The sequence below is a fragment of the Geotrypetes seraphini genome, chromosome 14 (assembly GCF_902459505.1).
Source record: "Geotrypetes seraphini chromosome 14, aGeoSer1.1, whole genome shotgun sequence".
NCBI classification, from domain to species: domain Eukaryota; kingdom Metazoa; phylum Chordata; class Amphibia; order Gymnophiona; family Dermophiidae; genus Geotrypetes; species Geotrypetes seraphini.
Window position 1 is genome coordinate 12,466,740 of NC_047097.1, and position 23,455 is coordinate 12,490,194.

Here is a 23,455-nt window from a genome sequence, read left to right on the forward strand (position 1 = left end):
ATTTTTGTTTTCAGTACATAACTAGTAATCCTCCACTCACATAAACCCGGTACATTGGTATCCATCTCTATTTCCAGTTTCTTTACGTTATGTTCTTTTCAGATAGCTCAATGCAAAAAGGCATGATTTTTTAAAAAAGCATGCAACTCAATCCTTTGGTTCAGTCCATTTGGCCATACAGTCTTCAAGCCAAATATCTAGCACTGCTCTTTTTGATAAAGCTTCCTTCTAATGTTATCCCGATGTTGCAAGGGGGTCATTGAAGTGAAAAACTGCACTTTAAATCCTTAAAGGCATGATGATACTGAGTACAATGTGTCTATGTGGAGATGTTCTCAGTGCTGGTTTCGGTAATGCTGGCTTTTCTCCATGCGGGCCTTGACAAGGGCCTCACCGTGACTTCGGTGCGGGTCCAGGTTGCTGGGCTCTCTTGTTTCAGGGCTCAGGACTGTGGTTCTACGTTGATGTCTCATCTGGACGTTGCTAGATTTCTGAAGAGTGTTCTTTGTGTTAGATCACTGCTTAGGCCACCATTCCCTTAATGGGATCTCAGTGTGGTTTTGAAAGATCTCACTAAGGCTCCTTTCAATCCTTTGGAAGCAGTGTCCCTAGTGGACTTGTCGCTTAAGGAAGTTTTCCTCATCACAGTAACTTCGGCGCAGTGTGTTTCGGAGCTCTAGGTGCTCTCTTGTTGAGAGCCTTTCCTCAGAATTTCATAGACTGGAGTTTCCTTTCGCACTGTTCCTTCGTTTCTGCCAAAGGTGTTATTTTGGGATTTCATGTGAATCAGGAGGTCTGTTTGCCTGTATTTCAGCTTACAAGTTCTAGGAAGCAGGACTATCTTTTGATGAAGTTAGACATGAGAAGAGCGCTTCTTTTGTCTCATTCTGTTAATGCTTTTCCAAGTTAATCTTAGATGCCAGTCATCCCTTTGGGCTTTGAAGAATATTGTATTATAAGTTGAACATTTCCAGGGGTACTACCTGAGCTCCTTTGATGCTTCTATTAGCTGTTGCTAGTTCATTACCTGGAACATAAGAACATAAGAATTGCCGCTGCTGGGTCAGACCAGTGGACCATCGTGCCCAGCAGTCTGCTCATGCGGCGGCCCTCTGGTCAAAGACCAGCGCCCTAACTGAGACTAGCCCTACTTGCATACGTTCTGGTTCAGTAGGAACTCGTCTAACTTTGTCTTGAAACCCTGGAGGGTGTTTTCCCCTATGACAGACTCCGGAACAGTGTTTTATATTAAAGCAGAACAGTTCTATTGTTAGGGAGTGTCCCATCTCTATCCTTACTTCACATACACTTCTCCCTCCTTATTCGTGGGGGATATGGGCAGAGCCGGACCGCGAATGGTGAAAAACTGCGAATATCCGGCTCTGACCCCCCCGCCTCCCTTCCACCTTCCCCTGGCATCCCGGCCTTACCTGGTGATCTAGCTGGTTTTCGGGGCTGTAGCGATCTTTCTACGCTCCAGCCCCTTGCAGATAGCCATTAGGAAATGGCTGTGGGGAGTTCCCGTAGTCTGGTTTATGTAACCAGACAAAAAGCAGTACCACTGGGTGAGGCTGGTGACTGAGTTGGTATAAGGTGCTGTGTAGTTGGGTTCACAGTCATTCGCGCATGGGACAAAGCCATGCCGACATTTGAGCCCAGACAGTTGGGCGCAAGACTGCAGCGCGCCGCCAGAAAAGTTAATTTTAAAGAGCTCCGATGAGGGGTGTGGGGAGAACCCCCCAGTTTACTTAATAGTGTTCACGCTGCTGTTGGTGGGGGGGGGGGTTAGGAGTTTGGAATCCCCCATTATAGAGGAAACTGATTTTTTTTTTTTTTTTTTAAAGTTAAGTTTTCTGTATAATGTGGGGGTTGCTCTCCCCCCCCCCAACGACAGCACAAGCAGTATTAAGTAAAGTGGGGGAGGTTCCCCTCCACACACACCCCCCGGTCGGAGCTCTTTAAAATTAACTTTTACAGCGTTACGCTAGAGTCTTGCACGCAATTGTCTGTGCCGCAATGTCGGCGGGGCTTTGTCCGGCACACTTTTGTCCCGTCACTGTGTAATTGCAAGGTTGGGTTCCATCACTGTCTCCAGCTTATCTGCCTTAGGCTGGACATATTCCTGAAGTATTAGAGCCCTACATTGCTCAAAGTGATACTAAGAGTTCAAGGAAGGAGTAAGATAATAGGTGAAAGGTTGAAAGCTGTGCATCACTGTCTATGTGCGAACCAAAAAGGAAGGACAGCTGAAACCTTATTAGCCATTGATCTGAGCATGTGTTCTTCTAGATGAGAATTATTGATGAATGATGCTAACTGCCACTTCTTAAAGCTACCAAAGGCCCAGTGATCTAAGCAATAAACTCATATGTATTCCATATGTGTACAACACAATAATTGGGTTTTCTCTTACCCTTTTTAGGGTTCCCTATAGGCCCTGCTCTATAGACTAGAATGGCCTATAGGGAACCCTAAAAAGGGTAAGAGAAAACCCAATTTTTGTGTTGTACACATATGGAATACATATGAGTTTATTGCTTGTCAAACACAAGGCCCGTGGGGCGAATTAACCCACCTGGCCATTTTATGCGGCCCTTGGTGACTGTGCACCTGACACTACACTCTCCAGGGACTTCCTTGAGACCCAACTCCCCCACCTACCATCTCCCTGCTGCTGAAATTTAAAATCTTAGGGCAGCCAGCCTCCTGCCGTCAACCTGTTCCGGAAGTGTTCTTTCTGCAGCGTCCTGCCTACTTGGGAAGAGGAAGTGCTGCAGAAAGAACACTTCTGGGGCAGGCTGACGGCCGACGGAACAGAAGGTGTGGTGAAGTGTGGCACTTACAAAACCCCTTGACCCTCACATTCTACTCCCTGACCTCCCCAGCTCCCCCAACACCCAAACCAAAATTCCTGGTGGCATACTGGACTTCTTTCATCTCTTGAAGGCCCCTTGGCTCCCTTATGGACCTTCAAGTTGGGAGCAGGAGTGATGCTCACTTGCTCCTGCCTTTGTGCCACTAACTTGAAAATTGGCAGTGGCTGAACCTGTTTCAGTGTGTCCTAGGATGCACTGTGCAGGGCCAAGTTATAATATTTTTCAAGATGGCAGCACAGATGCAGGAGCAAGTGGGCATTGTTCCTACTGTCATGCATCTTAAAGCTGGGAGGGGGGGGGGGGGCTAATAGACCACCAGGGATAATTTTGGACTGTTGGGGGGAGAAGAAACAGAATCTAGCTAGCTGCTTTATAGTTATTGCAGGGTTGGTGGTGGTGGTGGTTCCCCTAATGTTTCCTTTCTGTTAATATGTGAGTCAATCCCCCACTCACATACCAAAAGGAAGGGAGAAATTGTACTTGCCAAGGTAGCAAACATTTGCATGTTATTGCAGCAGTGTGCACACCATTTTAATTCATTTGCAATCTGCATGCTATTTACTTATAGCATTGGGGAGCTAAAACTTTGTATTAGAATCACATTAGACAGTGTATGGTTCTAACACAAGCATATTGCATCGACCCACTCCCACCACCACCTTCTTCCTGTCATCCCTAAGGGTGAAGAACTTTGCAGTGCTGTTTTTGAGCAGGGTTTTTTTTTTTACAATTCTGTCACCCAGTACTTTTCTGCTATGTCTCACTTCCTCTTTCTTTCTGCTGCTGAAAACAATGAGCTGAGATAACCTGCCTACCTCTATATAGAAAGCCCTTTCCTGTTTCTGACTCGAAATATATGCAGGATCAGAAGAACACAAATCTCTCTTTTCCAGGAAGCCATGCATACAGGTGGGAGGCCCTGAATCAGACATACCTTGTTGTCAGTTGGGGAAATGATTTGCATTTAGATGCAAGAAAACTTCTCCCTAGGTGATCCGAGTTAACTGTAATTCTGGCTGGGCTCAAGACTTGAAACGATTCATGCAAATAGGGGGATGAAGGATGGCAAATGGTGCTTACACTTATTCTCTGGTTCCATCCTTACACTTTTTAAATGAATCTTTTAGAAAATTACATGGCTAGAGAAAAAGGGAGCCTCAAACAGTTTTTGTATCATTCAAGAACTTATAAAGTCATAGGCGTAATATGCTAAATATGCACTGGACTTTTCAGGGTCTGGGGGATATGCTTAGCCTTTTTGGAAGAAATTACAAGAATGTGACCTTTCAAGTACAGAAGTAACCCCATCTATATTTGGATAGATATCTGTGCATTTAGGATTTGGAATTTGTCTTGGGAATGGTAATGTCATTGCAAAAGCCTTTGTCTTGGGAATGGTAATGTCATTGCAAAAGCCTTAAGAGCCTTGCCTTATCTCAGATGGGCCCTCTTCTGCTTTAGTATCTTCAGAAGCTTCTAGCTGTAATTAAAAGTGCTGATTCTCTTCCTACCAAATTGTTCAGGCTTGCAGCATCTAGAGCAGGCATGTCAAAGTCCCTCCTCGAGGGCTGTAATCCTGTTGGGTTTTCAGGATTTCCCCAATGAATATGCATGAGATCTATTAGCACACAATGAAAGCAGTGCATGCAAACAGAGCTCATGCATATTCATTGGGGAAATCCTGAAAACCCGACTGGATTGCGGCCCTCGAGGAGGGACTTTGACACCCCTGATCTAGAGTATTAGTGCTGGGATTCCTCTCTCATAGACCCAGCCCTTTGAGAACATCCAGCTTTCAGAGGGAGGTAGAAACTTTGGTTGCCTGCAGCTCAGTGTCAGCCTGAAGGTGTCATTCATGATATTATACCAGATCTCTCTCTTTGGGATTTGCATTATCTATGGCACTCCCTGCTGGTTAAATTAGTAGCTATTGATCCATAGTGCTAAATCTGCTTGGTGTATTACCCTCTCTTCCTGACCTGTTCCCTTAGTTACTGACAGAAACCTGAACCTGCTGCCTATCGAATGCTGCTGATGCTTTTGTATTAGAAATGGTGAAGAAATGTTTTTTGTAGGTCACTGTTTTGTGCTTTTTGGATCTTAGTTGTTTTTGCAACATGTTTCAAGTTTATTAAGAGTTTATATACCGCCAATCAGGCATACCATCTCGGTCCTTAACATTAGGTACAAAAACAAAGCAAAAAAGTAAGGCAATATGTAGTTCTTTCGCTATTTTGGTTGATGTCCTCTGAAGGTCAATAATAATGCTATTGGGAGCATAGTCATCTGTTGCCCAGCACTTGCATTCCCTGCAATGAGGCATGAATGGAATATACTGTACATGTATAGGAGTTCATTTTCAGAAGCCTCTGAGCAGTGAGGAGAGTGAATTCAGCAACATGATAGGCAGGTTGTTTGAGAGGAAAGATTCTCATTCATTCATCAAACAGGATGTTGGGCATGATAAAGAAGGGCATCACGAGTAAATCGGCAGACGTCATAATGCCGCTTTATAGAGCAATGGTCAGACTACACTTGGAATACTGTGTCCAACACTGGTCTCCCTACCTAAAGAAGGATATAACCCTGCTGGAGAGGGTGCAGAGACGAGCCACGAAACTAATAAAAGGTATGGAGAATTTGAGCTACAAAGAACGCCTCGAAAAACTGGGATTGTTCACCCTCCAGAAGAGAAGGCTGCGAGGGGATATGATAGAGACTTTTAAAATACTAAAAGGTTTCGACAAAATAGAGCAAGAAACTTCGTTATTCACATTGTCAAAAGTGACTCGAACAAGAGGTCATGGACTAAAACTGAGGGGCGGCAGACTCAGGACTAATGTCAGGAAGTTCTGTTTCACACAGCGAGTGGTGGACGTTTGGAATGCTCTCCCGGAGGAGGTGGTGACAGAGACCACCATTCTGGGATTCAAGGGCAAGTTGGATGCACACCTTCTTGCAAATCACGTTGAGGGATACGGGAGATCAAGGTGCCCATTTGGGAACACCTGGTTTGGCCTCCGTGTGTGCAGGTCGCCGGACAGGATGGACCTTGGGTCTGATCCGGTGAAGGCATTTCTTATGTTCTTATGTCCTTATCAATATACCTCTCAACAATTACATTATTGAACAATGGCTTTAGCTTTACTGTGGTCCATACTCCAGACTGAACAACTACATCATACTACTTTATCTGGGGAAAAAAGCCTCAGATCCCTGCACGCCGGCAGAATTTATCTTGCAGGTTGTGCTAGATAGGGAAAAATCTTCATAGGCTCAAAAACTCTCCAGTTATTGATAGCTTCCCCATGAAGGTTCGTTTAGAGCATATTTTAAATAACAGTAAATGACTTTAAATAACTTTCATATAAAGTTTGTGGGGATGATTACACTTATCTTTTTTTAAACACCATGGTGCCAGTTTTGTGCTGCAGTGTTCTCTAGTTCTCCCTGCCCACCAAACCAATGAGGATCTGAGTGGTATGCTGGAATTGTTCAGTCCGGAATATGGATCACAGTAAAGATAAAGACATTTTTCAATAATGTGCTTAGTTTTAGCTGAGAATTCACTTGTGTTCACAAGGCAAAAGTAACAATCTTTAATATGGTCTCGCGGTTCCCTCCATATCATTGGGATTGCAAATGACATTGCTGCTTTTCGTCGATTGAGCCAGTCATGAAGTCCGTTGGAATAACTGATACAGATATATGGAGCCCAAGACTTATCCTGGTCACCCAGTCGACAGCCAAAGTACAATTTGTATACCTTCTTCCGATCTACGGTAATTGGGCGGCGACGTACTTTTGTTGTGAATGAACCACAGATGTAAGAGAAACTATCTGGATGATTACCTTATTTTCCCATATATAGGCTCGGCCTATATATGGGTTTTGCAAGCCTGCCTAGTGGGTGTGACTTGCAAAACTGGGGCGGCCTATACAATTTAAAAAAATTATCCCCCCTCGAATCGCTGCCTCGTCGAATCATGGCCACTGGTGCAGGGCAAGAGAGATCTTTTCAATCTCCAGTCCGGCCCCAAGCTGCTTCTTGCATGGCTTTGCCGTCAGTTCTCCAAATATTCTGTAATCTGTGTTACTACAATGTTTTATAACAATTTAATATGAAGTGGGATTGAGGCCACATGTCTATAATTCTTAACATCTTTCATATAACAAAGATTTACAATAACTATTTGATGGATTTTTTTAGCAGAAATATTGGGCATACATCTAATAAACATTGATATCTGGAGTACTTAGACAATAACCTTCTACATTCTACGTCTATAATAAGACAAATTTCCCTTAGCATCATAATACTTATATTTTGATAATGCCCTTTCTCTAGTACAGAATAAATAAAATGGTAGTTACTGTATTAGACAAACACCACTTCCTCTAGTATCTTCTCACCCCATCTCCTTGTTTGTCTTGGCTCCTCCATTCTGTTTTTATGACTTTTATTCACAAAAGTGTATATTTCATTAATCTGTAAAATGTATCCAGCAATAGTACCTATGTTGTACCTAAAAATGCAAGTTCTATTTAAGGTATATCCTATGAGTAGCTGAAATTTGTTGTGCTGAATCTGCCTGCAGTTGGTTTATTGGGCTGTCTGCTTCCAGACCCCCGTTTCGTCACCTATCTCTCCCTCCTCACTTTTTAAATGCTTTATTCACCATTTCATTTGGATCCTCTTTGTATGATTCAGGCACTTAGATATGGTACTCGCAATTCGTTCAACACAGAATGCTGCCCTTGTCTGAGGCTATGACCAATGACCACCCTGCTCCTCCTCTTCAAAGATGAAAACAAAGTGGTAATTGTTAAGATATTTCTTATAAAGGGCATTTCATCATAGACAAAGAAATAGCTGAGTGAGATGAAGGAGAGGCTCAAGGAAGAGAGGAAGGGTCTCTGAACATTCAAAGATTCGTTTTCGTATGTTTCCACTCTTCCACAGCTCCTACTGCTCATGGTCAGAAGAGAGTCCTAGAGCTGCTCCAATATAGAATGCCTCGCTGAAGCACCTCTTTAAAAATTAATTTCCCTTGTTTACCTACCCAGTATATATACAGCATGGGTAAAACAAGCACGTAGTATGACTAGGGATGTGCATTTTCATTTTCTTACAAACAAAACTAATGCTATTGAAAAACTCTCACGTGTACACCTACACAGGACTGGGCAGCAGAGTCGGTGTCAAGAGATTACAGTGCGTCATACACAGAAAACATGACCACAGCTTCCAAGGTGGTATTAAGCTCTGTGAAGTCTCAACAGCTAGATGACTGAATGGTCCTCATATGCTCTCATATCCCGTGTGACATTATAAACATTTATTTAAGTTGTGAATTACAACTTGATAGGCAAAAGTGCTTAGGTATGCCAGAAGACATTCAGTAGCAGAGAATTAGGATCTTGTTTCCTGAAGAAAAAGGAGATGAAAAACTGAAGAAACCTGTCCAGGAGATTGTATTTTAGTATTTTTCATAAGATCCCATATGGTTACTGAGTGAGAGAGGAATGGTAGTTGTGCAAAGGGCAAAGTGTTCTGGGTGATGGGTTATCTCCCTTTTACTGCAAACTGTTTGCAGAAGGATGTCCATCACATCTTTCAGCTCCACCTCATTCCCCAGTGAACTGTACTGCCACCTTCAGTTTTCCTTCTGCAAGTAAACTGAGAAGGTGTGTATTTTCTGGAGGGTTTTCTCTGAATTTTGAAGCTTCGGTGCCAAGAGGACCCCAGTTATTCCGGGGCAGCTTTGCCTGGGAGAGGGCACAGACTTTCACAGCAGTAGTCTGCATTTAGATAGCAGGGCAACCATTTAGGTTCCTGTGTAGCCATCTTGCAATAACTTTAAAGATTTGAGGAGCTCAGGGTCTGTTTCCCTAGAAGCTAACTGGCTTTCCTGATTTATCAGGAACTTGAGCACAGGTTGTATGGCCTTGTGGTGATCCAAGGGCTTTAATGAGTGCTGGCTGCAATTTACCTTCTCCTGTTGCAGTGCATGGTCTTTTGGGGGGTTGAGGTTTTGGTCTGACTTCAGCCCAACTGGCAGCATTTGGATGTACAGAATCCATTATAGAGGCAGACGTCTTCTCCATGATTTCCAGCTCCAGGTTAAGGTGAAGGAGGCAGGCACCAGCACAGCTCCGTGAGTACTGCTATTGTAGTCTATGGGGAAAGTGGGATGAGACTTTCAATCCTCCATTTGTGTTAGTACTGGTTACACGCAGACAGATGGGTTGTTCATTCCAACTAAGTTTTTTTATGTTGATTATTAATATTATTTATTATATTTGTTATATAGCAGAACAGAATTGATTTTGTTGGGGAGGTTCCCCATGCCCCTCCTTCGTATTTTCTTAATTATATTGGTTAATGATTGCTTTGGTACAAACTGAAGGTGTCGGTACAATCCACTGGGGAAGGAGGTGGATCTGAGAGATGTGATTGACATCCTTTCGTAAACAGTGCGCAAGAAGAGGGAGATAACCTGTTGTCCGGAATCCTTTGCCCTTCTACTACAAAGAAAATTATCAAAATAAGAACCTAATTTTCCCTTCTGTCTGAGTAGGTGGTACAGTTTTAGAAGGGATGTAAATGGGAGTGGGTTTCAGGGTAATCTGAGTGCACATGGAACAGATGGCACAATTTTGGATATAAATTGGAGCAGGTGGCATGATCTTCTAGAACAGTGTTCTTCAACTGCCGGTCCGCAGAAATTTTCTGCCGTCCACAGGGCTGGCACGTCCATCGGGCCCAAAGCAGTGTTCAGCACTGGTCCATAGTGCGATCAAGCAGCCAGCTCCCTGAGTGCTGTAGTGCACAAAGCCGTGGGGAAAGGCTCCTACACGCATCCTGCATCTGAACCGGAAGCCTTCTTTCTAACATTGCCACGTCAGAGGGAAGGCTTCCAGATGAGGCACAGGACGCACGTGAGGAGCCCGAAGATTACACCAGGGGGCAGACCAGAAGGCAAGGCACAGCATGGAGGGAGAGAGACAACAGCGGGAGGGGGAATGCTTTTATTTTTTTATTTAGTGATTGATTTACATCTGCTGTCTGTTCAGGAAGAAATGCATTTGTTTCTTTTCCTCTGGGGTTGTACTGCTTAGAGTTTGTTTGTAAATATTAGTACTTTTAGTTTTTGGTCCTGCATTTGCATGGGATTATCTGTTTTTTTGGTAGGAATGAATGTTGAAAAGCATACAGTGTGCTTTGTGTATTTTAATTTTGTGGTTAACCATTATGTGTTGTTAATAGATTATATTGTGTATGTGTATATATGAAAAATGAATTTAAAAAATGGTGTTACAATTAGTACTATTATGTGGGTGAGATCTGGGGCGGAGATTGGGTGGAGATGGGCACGACTAAGCCCAGTGTTCTTCAACTGCTGGTCCACAAAATAATTATTTTATTTCCGCTGGTCCAAAGGTGTCAAAAGGTTAAAGAACACAGTTCTAGAAGATTGTTACCTGGGGAGAGGTAGGGCACGTTTTTGAGAAGAAATGTACATGGGGCAGGTGGTTTGGGCTTGAGAGAGAATGAGACATACATACATGAAAACAAAATGGCCTGTTCTTCTATGCTTATGCTATAAATGAGTGACATTCATTGCAAGGCCTGCAAGCCAAAGGCAGCCCATGGAGACCTCCTGGATGACCCGTGCTGCATTCTGGGGTTCCACGCAAATAGAGGACCACAAACTAAAAGTCCTAATATACACAAACATCCCAAAAAGACCCCACCCCCCGAGGCCACTGGTGCACTTCCACCCAACCCTTGGGAACCGTCTTTGCCCACCCCACCCCTGAGAACCGGCATCGCCCGCCCGCCCGCCCAAACCCTTACCGCGATCGGGCACCGACACACAGCACCAACCCACAGCACGTGCCAGTGCTCAAAGAGCCTGACACATGCTGCTAATTCTGCTGGGCCTTGAGCATCTGCTCATGCTCAAGGCCTTCTGGCTCACGCTCTCTCCAAGATTCTAATGAAATTCTCAGAGACACCAAGAATCTCATTAGAATCTCGGAAAGAGCGGGAGCCATAAGGCCTTGAGCATGCGCAGATGATCAAGTCCCAGCAGAATCAGCGACAAGCTCTTTGGGTACCGGCACGTCCTGTGGGTTGGTGCTGCGTGCTGGTGTCCAATCGCGGTAAGGGTGCGGGCGGGGGAACGTCCTGCATGCTTGTACATGGTGCGCATGTTGTTGGAGCAGCGCCGGCTTGACGGGGGAGTTCAGAGGTCCTGCACATGCATCTGGAGGATGGCCGGCTTGAATCGGAAGCCAGGAGGCGCTGGTGGACGGCAGAGGCATCAGCCGAAGAGGGAGGAGAGCCGCACAGGGACCCTGAGGAAAGGAAGCTACCCTGCTGCAAGGGCTGCAGCACCCACAGGCAGGTACCCATCCCTGGGCCACCATAGTGAGAGCTCGTGTAGCGAGTCAACACTCGTTTTGCGAGACGAAAGTTTGCTGAGTGTTTTGCTCATCTTGCAAAACACTCGCAAACCGGGTTACTCGCAAACCGAGGTTCCACTGTATCTCCTTTTTAGATGCAGCAGCCAGAATTGTACACAATACTCAACTTATGGTTGCACCATGGAGCAATTCAGACATCATGTTTTATTCTCTGTTCTTTTCCCTAGTAATTCCTAACATTCTGTTTGCTTTTTCAGCTACTGTTACAGAGTGATCAGAAGTTTTCAAAGTATTGTCCATGATGAAACCTAGATCCTTTTTCTGGGTGATGATGCCTAATATGGAATCTAGCATTGTGAAGCTACAGTTTGGGTTAATCTTCCTAATATGTATCACTTTGAACTTGTCCACTAGCCCAGGGTTTGGTGTTGGGTTTCCTGAGGGTCCAGTTGATTGTCCAGTTTTTGAGGTAAGGTGAAAGGCACTTACCTCCATGGGGAAATGTCCCATTTCCTGAGAGATGTGGTGCATTTGTGCCTCCTCTGATATTTTTTTCCTTTCACTTGTGAAACCTCAAACTGGTTTCTCCGAGTGCTGGCCAAGACTCCTTTTGAGCTTCTGAACTCGGCCTCCATTAAAGATCTCACTCTCAAGATGGTCTTTCTGTTGCACAAAGCATACGAGTCATGAGAAGTGGGTTTACGTCCCCCCAATTGCGAGCTGTTGCAAAAGGAATTGTACAATTTTTCTTCAGCTCCGCCGCCTTCCTCAGTGAGCTGTGCAGCCTCTCTTCCAGCGAGCTGGAAGGTGTATTTCTGATCTACTCTAAGAAGTTTTTATTATTTTTGGATATTTTATCCAACTTTGAGGCTTGCAGTGCCCAAGAGGTCCCCAGTGGCCCTGGGACAACTCTGCCTGAGAGAGGATGCAGACCCTCTGACGAGCTGTCACACATTTCCAGCAATCCGGTTTTCTTTGTTATTGCTGTATCCTGAAGTATGCAGGATGGTGAGTGCCACTCTTTGGTGTTATACTCACTAGATTCAGGTTTGCAAGTGCCACTCTAGCGGTATGTTTGCCTGCTGTTCATTACAACTGTACTGATTGATAGGGCACGGGTGCATTACAAAAAGAGTTTGTCTCCTATGCATACTGGATCTTTTTAGGGAGCACCATCAGCTAGTACCAGTGAGGTCACTGGTAAAACTCTGATTTTTTCCTCTACTTCCATCTGCTGGAAAAAGGGGATAACACTCATGTGCAGAATAGTGTAGCTGACTAAAGGAAAGAAAATTATCAGGTAAGTCATAATTTCTCTTTTGATATTAGGAAGTCTGATATTTCAGACAGATTCCCTTGATCAGTACCTGCAGACCCAGGTAAAAGATTTCAGTAGTAGAGAATGGCATAGGATTAGGTACCTGCGGTTAACCGAGGGATTGGGACAGAGCCCACAAGGGATGGTGCGGGGATGGTGACAGGAATAGAGCCCATGGGGACAGAGACAAACTTTGTCCCTGTTTCATTCTCCAAAAACTTGAGACTAGTATCAATATGTAAAAACTTAACACACAGTAGACAATTGGCAATTAAATTTAGTGATGAAAATAAACTGCAGAGGCTGCTTTTGAATTTAAATGAAGTACTGTTAAATGACATCATTTGTGTCTTGTCTGCCTTTGATGTGGCAACAAGTCTTGTCTGCTGATCGGACTCCTTTCATCTGCAACGTCCTTCCATCATGTGCTGTTCAAGCATCTTATTGTTAACTGCAACAGATTCTGTTCTATTCTAATTTATAGCCCGCTCTAATCTCCAGTCAGATTCTAGATGGATAACAAATCTAGACCAATAACAATGTTTAAAAATAATACATCAAAGTTCTCAGCAAATTTATAATAAATTAATTAAAATAATGAGTTTGAAAAAATTTTCAAAAGATGAAAAATCTTTCCAAAATTCAGTAGGAAAATCATTCCAAAGTTCAAGAAACATTTCCAATATTTACCCCTACACCTTTTACAAAAGTATGGAAGACGTTTTTAGCGCTAACCGGTGTGCAGAATGCTTTGCGCTGCTCTGACGCTTATAAGAACTCTATAACCGTCAGAGCAGCACAGAGCATTCAGCGCACTGGCTGGCACAAAAAACCTCTTTCACACTTTTGTAAAAAGGGGGGGGAGGGGTTAATAGACACTTATTTTCCTGTTCATCCAAGTTTCAAGTTTAATCATATTTGATAAATCGCTTATTACATACTAAGCGAGAGACATTAAAAATATATATTGTACAGCTTTAAAAGGGGATAAAAAACAAACTGACAATACAGACAAACTCAGATACATAAGGAAAGGGAAAAGGTAAGGAAAAAGTTACAAAATTACTATTATTCAAATGAAAAGAAAGAGAAAGACAAGTAAGGGAAAAAACATAAGGATTGGGATAAAATGGTTAAAAAGAGTTGTTTAAAGATTAAAAGAAGCTTTAAAAAGAAAAGTTTTTAAATTGGTTTTAAATATGTTAAGGTCTTTAACTTCTCTTATGTATAAGGGCATTCCAGGTGAGAGGGGCCATAACTGAAAAAATGTCATGACGTCTGGTTCCAATAATTTTCAAGGAAGGAACCATAAGCAACCCTTGTGTTGTGGACCGCAGAGAACGTGTAGTGTTATGTGGAACTAGTAACCGGTCTATAAATTGAGGTTCATTGGTGGATAGTGTTTTAAATGCTAAAATTAGTATTTTATATGTTATTTGTTGATTAATGGGAAGCCAGTGTGAGTCTATTAAAAAGGGTGTTACATGATCGTATTTTTTTCCATTGTGAATAATTTTAATTGCAGTATTTTGGATTATTTGTAGACGTTTTTTTTCCTTTTGAGTGATACACACTACACAGTTTTGGTTCTTTTCAACACCCATATCTGAAACAATCCCGTTACCTTCTCAGATGATGTAAAAACAAAGGCAACTGAATTTTTGGAAGGTTATAACAAAACCAGATCGAAGTGGAAAGCTTTATTTGTGATTTATAAACAGTTGTGCAGAAGTATGTCTCTTTTTATACTTGGGATAGAGCTCGTAGGGATGGGGACAGAGTCCACAGGGATGAAGGCAGAGCCTGTGGAAATGGGTACAAATTTTTCCCCCGTGTCATTCTCTAGCCTGGTCTAATTTGAAGGAACTTTTTATCAGACTAAACACTTCCTGCCAGTGCAGTTGCTGAATGCATATTTAGATGTGCTAGTTTAATACACTTCTCCCTCAGTATTCGCAGTTTCCGTATCTACAGTTTCAATTTTTCACGATTTTTTGGCCGCTGACTCTGCCCCCTAAAAAAAGTCATCACTACAGTTTTTTCCTTTAATTGTACAGTATCGATAAAAAAGTTTATCACTTACCATTACTGTACTGTAACTCTGAAAGCTTCCATGCTTTCTCCCAATTCCATCTGCAACTTCAGTGTTTCCTAATGTGCACTCATAAAAACGCAGCTTCCCAGCATCCCTAGAGAGAAAGTTTTCTTCCAAGCATGCCTGAAATTGCTGCCTGTCCTGAAATCGCTGGTTGGCTTGCTGCCTGCACTGAAATCGCTGGTTGCTGCCTGCCCTGAAATCGCTGGTTGGCTTGCTGCCTGCCCCGAAATCACTGGTTGGCTTGCTGCCTGCCCTGAAATCGCTGGTTGGCTTGCTGCCTGCCCCGAAATCACTGGTTGGCTTGCTGCCTGCCCCGAAATTGCTGGTTGGCTTTCTGCCTGCCCCGAAATTGCTGGTTGGCTTGCTGCCTGCCCCGAAATCGCTGGTTGGCTTGCTGCCTGCCCCGAAATCGCTGGTTGGCTTGCTGCCTGCCCTGAAATCGCTGGTTGGCTTGCTGCCTGCCCTGAAATCGCTGGTTGGCCTGTTATTCGCGGTTTCATTAGTAAAAATAGTGGCAGATTCCTAAAACTACGAATACCATATTGAAAAGTTATTCACGGTTTTTTCATATTCGTGTCTACATCCAGAACGTATCCACCACAAATACGGAGGGAGAATTGTAATGATTTATTAGCGCACCCAGAAGAAGATGCCTACGTCTCTGTAGAGGCTTGTAGCCACTTGGCCTCCTTGTCTCTCAACTCTCCCACTTGCCTGCAGCTCACTGCCTCTCTCTCTATCTCTAACATACCTTCCCCCCCCCAGACCCTCAGAAAGCTTGTTGATATGCTGGCTCATGAGCATATGGTAAAGCAAAAGGTTTTATTAATACTCCCCATCCCTCCCTCCTATTCCCTTAAGCTGGCCCAACATCTATTCCCCTCCAACTCCTGGGTCCATCACCTCTTACTCTCTGTCCCTTCCTCTCCTCCCCCTACCCGGGTCCAGTAAACCAGCACCTCCTTTATTTCTCTATCTTGCAGGTCCAGTGTCTGTCTCCCTTCCTCCCCATTCCCAGTTCCAGCGTCCCTTTCCTTTTTCCTTCCACTATTTCTTGGTTTCAGCATGTGTCCCCTTTTTTTCTTCCCCCTTCCTGGTTCCCTTCCAACGTCCCTCTCCTTTTTTCCTTCCTTCCTCCTTGCTGCTGGTTGTGACACTACTTCAATTAAACCAACCTACTTCAGGGTTTTGAGCCTTCCCTGTAACTTGTCCCACCCTCACAAAAGCAGGAAGTTGTGTCAGAGAAGGCACACATCATAGGGAAAGCCCAAAGCCCCGAGGCAGGCTGATTTAATTCAAGCAATGCTACCGGCTGCAAGGAGAAAAAGTGAGAGGGACCATAGACAGAGAGAAGAACACATTCTAGAACTGGGAAGTGGTGGGGGAAAAGAGGTGCTGGATCCCAGGGAGAGTTAGGGGCTTGTAGGCTTCCCCAGGCCTCGGCGCCTATGCAGTTAGCCTTATAAGTGCTTTGAATAGTGCATTGTAGATATCTGTTCCTGCATCTCTATGCTTTTCTGTCCCAAATAATGTTTAAAATACCTCTAAAGGAGATGTCTGAAATCCTAGTACAGACCATCCTAGGGCCTCATCTGTGTTGTGAACAGCCAGAGTTCTCAATGCGAGTACTTCCCGTGCTAGATTGTTATGCATGGGCTCTGGGGCAGAAAGCTGTCTGTATTGAATTTCCTTGTGTTTTTCACTAGGTCTGATGGTCCCAAGTGGTGTAACCTTCCTGTGATACTCTGCATCCTTGTAGCTTCTCACCATGTCTACAGTACAGGTAAGGTCTCTAAACAGCAGCCCTCCCTCTGTTGTAATCGCCTCAAAGCTCAGGTTCCAGTATGCGTTAGATACTTTCCCTTCATCAGAGCATGCAGAATAGTGAAAAAATGTGCCTCGAGTCTCTCCCATCCTCAGCCAGTGTTCAGATCTCTGCATTTAATAGACTAGATGCATCCTGTATGTACCATACGTACTAAAATAAATAAATAAGTATACACGACAACAAGCATAATAGAACTGCTAAAACAGTGCCTGCTCTCCCAAACTCCTGGGTGCAGCCAGGTTGGCATATGTGATGTCATGTTGATAACATAGTCAAAACAAACTTGTCGGATCCTCTAGATATGAGGTAATATGTGCCTTTCCAGTATGACTTGGGAATTCAGGGGATCACAGAGAAAATAGTTTAAGGAATTTTTAACATATTAAAATTGTTTTCTTTGTAATTTGCCTTTCCTTTGATAGCCAAGATAGTGAGCATCATTTAAAAAAAAAGCCAACATATTACACTGAAAGGATAATTTCATAATGGAGTGCCATTGTGAAATGTACAAATAAGCACCTAGTTTACAAAGGTAACATAAATGCCTATCTGCCATTATAAAATAGGCTCATTCAGGGAGAGCACTAGATGTAGTGTGGTTTAGTTTTTAGCAAAGCCTTTGACATGGTTCTGCACACATCTAATAAATAATCTGAGCGCCCTTGGTATAGGCCCCAAAGTGATGGGCTGGGTTAGGAACTGGTTGAAGAAGGCGACAAAGGGTAGTGGTAAATGGAACTCACTCTGAGGAAAGGGATGTTACAAGTGGTGTGCCACAAGATTTGGTTCTTGGGCCTGTTCTTAAACATTTTTGTAAGTAATATTGCTGAAGGTAAGGGTTTCCTCTTTGCGAATACCAAATTCTGCAATAGGTAATCACTCCTGATAGTGTGGATAACATGAGGAAGGACCTAGTGAAGCTTGAAGAATGGTTTGGAATTTGGCAGATAAGATTTAATGCTAAGATGTGCAGGGTCGTGCATTTGGGGCTGCAAAATCCCGAGGGAATAGTACAGTTTAGGGGTATTGTGCACAAAAGAGGAGCAGAATTTGGGTGGCCAAACAGATAGAAAAGGTAACAGCGAAAGCTAGGATTCTTGGGTGCATAGGGAAGAGAATGGCCAGTAGGAAAAAGGAGGCAATGACGCCCCTGTATAATGCTTTAAGACCTAATTTTGAATATTATGTACAATTCTGGAGACCGCACCTTCAGTAAAGGTATAAACAGGATGGAGTCAGTCCAGAGAGCAGCTACTAAAATGGTCAGTGGTCTTTATCACAAAACATATGGGGACAGACTTCAGGATCTCAATATATACCTTATTTTCACTTGCGTTATACACGATTTTACAAACCGTGCATAACCTTGTGCGTTATACGTGTGAGCGCGTTTTATAACTTTTTTTTTACATAGTTCACCCCCCCCGCAGGACCGCTCGCACGCACCCCCACCTCGAAGGACCGCTCGCACGCACTCGCACCCCCACCCTGAAGGACCGCTCGCACCCCCACAGCCTCCCGACCCCCCCCCCCATCATGTAGAAACTCCTATCGGTGTCCTGCTGCTTCCTCTTGGCGGTCCCGGCCCTTCTGTGAGCCCTGCGCTGCTTCCTCTTCCGGCGGTCCCGCCCTTTCTCTGACATCAGAGAAAGGGCGGGACTGCCGGAAGAGGAAACAGCGCAGGCGCAGGGCTCATAGAAGGGCCGGGACCGCCAAGAGGAAGCAGCAGGACACCGGTAGGAGCTTCTACATGATTGGGGGGGGGGGTCGGGAGGCTGTGGGGGTGCGAGCGGTCCTTCAGGGTGAGGGTGCGGGTGGGAGTGCGTGCGAGCGGTCCTTCGGGTGGGGGTGCGGGTGCGTGCGAGCGGTCCTTCGGGGTGGGGGTGCGTGTGAGCAGTCCTTCGGGGTGGGGGTGCGAGCGATCCTGCGGGGGGGGGAATCGGATGTCGGGGGGGGGGCATCAGGCTTTCAGGGTGGGGACAGGACTTCAAGGGGGAGAGGAGAGTCGGGGCGGGCAAAAGGAGAGTCGGGGTGGCCAGAGGAGAGTCGGGGCGGGCGAAAGTTGAGTCGGGTGGCGACGGGAGAGTCGGGGCAGCATGCGCGGTATACGGGTGTGCGCGATATAAAAACATTTTTTTACATATATTTCGGTTTCCTGCGCGCTATACCCGTGTGCGCGTTTTACACGGGTGCGCGTTATCTACGTGAAAATACGGTATATATTTCAGAGGAAAGGTGAAAGAGAGGAGATATGATAGAGACATTTTAATACATATGTATCATAAATGCATATGAAATGAATCTCTTTCAATTGAAAGGAAACACTGGAAAGGGGACATAGAATGAAAGTGAAAGGGATAGACTCAGAAATAACCTCATGAAAAAGGTGATGAATGCATGGAGCAGCCTTTTGGTGAAGGTGGTGGAGACGAAAATTGTATTTGAATTCAAGAAAGCTTGGGACAAGTACATTGGCTCTCTAAGGGAGAGGAAGGGATGATAGAGGGCATGGCTAGGCAGAATCTGCCTTCATTTTTCTGTTTCGAATGACTTCCAGTAACACACAAATGCTCTCGCACAAATTTAGACCTATTCTAAAGAAAGTGTAAATGTATGCACAGCCGTTGGGAACAGCTATGTGAAGAACTGGCTTTATACATGGAAAGAGCTATATAAAATTACCCCTAAATGTATAATAAAACCATAAAAACAAATATCATGAATAATTAACACAGATGCTTGCAGTACCCAGAGTAATAATAATAATTTATTTTTATATACCACCATACCTGAAAGTTCTAGGCGGTTTAAAACAATCGATCACAGTACATACAATACAAATGCATACATCAGATTAAAATCTTCTGAAGATTCTGCATAATAAAATGTTAACTATATTAAGAAATACAAACAATTTAAAAAGGATAAAAGATAACAACATTAAGATTCTAGCCTGTGTTTTTATCTGTTTTCTAAAGTCAAGCTAGGAGGAAGCTTCTAAAACAATTTTTGCAAGCCATGTATTCATTTTGGCCGATTGAAAGGAAAAGGTTCTCTCAAGGAACCTTTTGTAATGACATTTATTGAAGGATATGTGAACAGGTGTACTCTTCGGGAGCTCTTATTGGAGTAACTCAAGGTAAAATGAGGGATGAGATAACCTGGAAGCATACTGTTGTAACTTTCTTTGTAGATATATATGGTGGGCATGAGGCCTGTGTAGCTATAGCTGGGAGGACTGAAATGGGATGTAATATGTCGCAGGCTGCCTTTAAATTAGCCTTGAAATATCACTTTGCTTAGCTGAAAACACCTATCAAATGAGCTAAAAGTAAGGAATTCACCAGTTCTTTTTTTTTATTTATTTATAAATTTTTATATTCTTACAACAATTGAATTATACATATTATAGTCAATTATTACATGACATTTGTAATTACAAATAAATCATCTTATCGTATGTAATAAATCCCTCCCCTTTTTTCATTTCTTATTTCCATACAATATGCATTCCCCCTCCCACTCCAATATAACTATTACCAATGTGCTATGAAATCTGATCATTAGAATAGCTAGTCAATGGTTCCCAGATTTTCTTAAAATTATGAAGATTTCCTTGTTCTAACGCTAATACTTTTTCCATTTTATATATATGACAGACCGAATTCCACCAAAATGTATAATTTAATTTGGTATAATCCTTCCAATCTTGAGTAATTTGTTGCATGGCGACCCCTGTCAATATTAATAATAATTTATTATTATTTGCCGAAATCGGACTTTGAGTTCTCATTGCCGTACCAAATAATATGAGAGTCCTACATGATTTTCTAATAATTTATTCATTTGGGGCCAAATTGATTTCCAAAAGGCATTTACACAGGGACAAAAAAAAATTAAATGATCTAAAGTCCCAACTTCTATTTTACAATGCCAGCATCTATTAGATCTAGTGCTATCTATCTTTTGTAAGCGCATAGGGGTCCATAAAACTCTATGTAACAAAAACATCCATGTTTGACTCATAGATGCTGACCTAAGAATTAAGATTCACCAGTTCTTAGATTTCTCCCGAGTGGTCAGTATTCTCCTTTTTTTAATTCTTCCTAGCACCGTGGAAGATAAAAGCATTATAAAAAGGAGTTGAGAATGTCTATATGTCTGGGGGCAAAATAACTGCAAATTTAACAGAATGGGATGAAACATCATGACATTAGGGAAAAACTGGTAACAAGACACAATGAGTTTTAACATGACTAAATCAGATTAAGGGTTCCAGAGAAATTAGCTCTCCCCACCCAAAAAAAAACAAACCCAGTACATTTCTGGGGGGGATGGGAAGGAATTCCAGCTTCTGTAACTTGTAGCAGAGAAACTTAAGACTGAAATGTTAGAATATAGAGAACAGGGCAAGTCTACTCTTCCAAACCACAAACTGCCTCGCATTTCTTTTTCGTCCTTTGGGGCGGTGCATGCTGCGTCACAGAGGGTCAGATTTGTGACATTCCTGAATTTGTCTTGGCCTAAAACTGAAGTTAATTAGTTTAAGAGACCTAGACAGTCCAACATTAAATAAAGCAAGTTATTCAGCTTAGAAGCTCAGCTTTTCACAGGTTAATGCTCTCAGTTTGAAGAATCCAGGGTTTTCTGAATGTAGCCGATTCAAGTGGAAGAACTTTAACCTCCTTATTGTGCAAGTTTTCAGCTTTGGCCAAAAGAGACTGTCCTCGGGTCCTTATGTATGCAACAAGAAGCCCAGAAGCCTCAGTTAATTGGACCAAAATATTCCACATACCAGCATATGAAGCCAAACATATCAAACACCAATCAACCAATTGGTGTCAATTTTTTTTTTCTGTTTTCATACCTTGATTTGTTTTTTATTAATAAATGTTGGAATCTTGAAATTCATTGAAAAACATCAATAGAATTGCAACTTTATCAGTTTATTTATGTACAGTATTTATAACCCACACAAGCTGCATAATTCTACTGTTTCTTCATATGTGTGTCTATCAATAGCATGTAAGTTAAATTTCCTGGCATTATTCCGTTTTAAATCATTTTCATTTGCAAATACAAATTAGTGTTTCTTCTCTTCAGGGATGACATAGCATATACCTTCAATTTGATATGTAATTAAAAATAAAATTTATGTTCTCCTCTTTTGGGTAGTCGCCATGGCCATCTGGTACGGAATGTATTGCCAAGTACAACTTTCTCGCTACGGCGGAGCAGGACCTCCCGTTCAGCAAAGGTGATGTCCTCACTATTGTCTCGGTCACCAAGGTAAGAGAAGTTTACTGTAAAGAGTTTGTAGGGTGGTTGTACTCTATTTGCGTGCTTTTGCTGCAAGTTGTTACCAGACTGAGAATCTCTGTGAGGGGCACATGCCTACTGCCAAGGCCTTAATCAGTGTGTCTCTTTCTCTCTCAGCTCTGCAGCAGTGACCTTGAAGCAAGCTTGCTTATCTCCCAATCTTCCTGTCAAGACCGATGATGGCAGAGCACCTCATCATTGATTTGTCTGCCATCTGTTTTCTCTTTCCAGGATCCCAACTGGTACAAAGCAAAGAACAAAGTGGGACGTGAGGGCATCATCCCAGCTAACTATGTGCAGAAGAGGGAAGGTGTGAAATCTGGAACTAAACTCAGCTTGATGCCGTAAGTGTTTTCAGAAGAAGCTGCTGGGGGGTGGGGAGTTGCCATCATGCATAGGTATTCAGGTATGTACAGGGTAGAGTTACTGTAGTACAAAGGATTGCAAAGGCATCGGAGGTAGGATTGCTGTGAACTGTATGAGGGGGGAGGTTTGTGTGGAGCAGCAGGGCTGCAGAGAGGTATGTGGTGTGGTTTTCTGTGATCAAAAAAGTCAGGGGATATGGCAGAGGCATTAAATGGGTTTCTTTCATATGGGATCATTGCAGAAAGATATTTAGCAGGGTGATTTGCTGTCTGTTATGTGGCAATTTGCTGTATGAAAGTCTCTGCATATACACAAATAAAGAAGGGCTTTGTTAACTGTTTGCAGAAAACTCTCTTACTTCCCTATTCCACAAGTAGCTCTTTGTGGAGTTTGGGCTTTGTGCACTTTTTTTCCCTATTCTACTTCCTGGTTAGTAGCTAGCAAAGGTGCTCAAACCAGATGGAGGAGCACCAGGAAAATAGGAATTGCACAGACTGTGCTAGGGGGCGTAGGGTCAGCTAGGCACCTCTTTATACAGGGAGAACCTCTAAATGAAAATTCAGAGTATTTTGAAGCATGCTTCTGCTAAAAAAAATAAAAATAAAATAATATTAAGAACATCTGCAAAAGGTGTAAATTTAATTGGTTGACTCACGTTATCTCCCTCCCTTCCTACTCTCGGCATCCTCTTCCATCTGCTTTTGACAGTATTTTCTCCAGCTCAGGTCCCTTCTGTGTACTGTCCTCTTGGGTGGGGGGAGCAGTGTAGAAAGCACAGAGCAGTGACAGCTATCTACAATAAGCATATCGTTGCACCCGTCGTCCTCTCATTATTACATCACCTCACCACCCATCTAGTTCTCTTCCTTGCTGCTTTTTAGATGCTGTAGAAGGCTTAAATTTGGCACTGAAACACATTGGTAGTCCTTCAACAATTAATATAATCCAAGCATCCCCATTGACAGTTTCTGTTGCCCTGGAATTGCCCTCACATATGGAACATCATCCTTGGAAATATGGTTAGTGGAGGAATAACTAGCTGTACAGTTTAATCAGGGTTACAATTAATTGCAAATACTTCAGAGAGTGACTTGGCACAATTCTTTTGCCCTGTCCAAGTAGTGCATCCAGACTTAGGGAGTGAGCCAAAATTTTCCTTCAGCTCTAGAATCCCACAGGATTGAAGAGAGCAGATGTCCTCCTTCATAAAAGTAGCA

The 23,455-nt window shown here is 43.2% G+C and overlaps 1 protein-coding gene across 2 annotated transcripts in view; it reads left to right on the forward strand.

The window, feature by feature from the left end:
* Positions 1–23,455, forward strand: part of CSK (C-terminal Src kinase) — a 64,382-nt gene that overhangs the window by 18,245 nt on the left and 22,682 nt on the right. For both annotated transcript variants that reach the window (XM_033919894.1, XM_033919895.1), the window contains exons 2-4: positions 16,432–16,508; positions 21,729–21,842; positions 22,104–22,216. In XM_033919894.1, coding sequence (XP_033775785.1) covers positions 16,494–16,508; positions 21,729–21,842; positions 22,104–22,216 — 242 coding nt within the window. In that variant the 5' untranslated portion in view covers positions 16,432–16,493. The remainder of the gene's footprint in view (positions 1–16,431; positions 16,509–21,728; positions 21,843–22,103; positions 22,217–23,455) is intronic.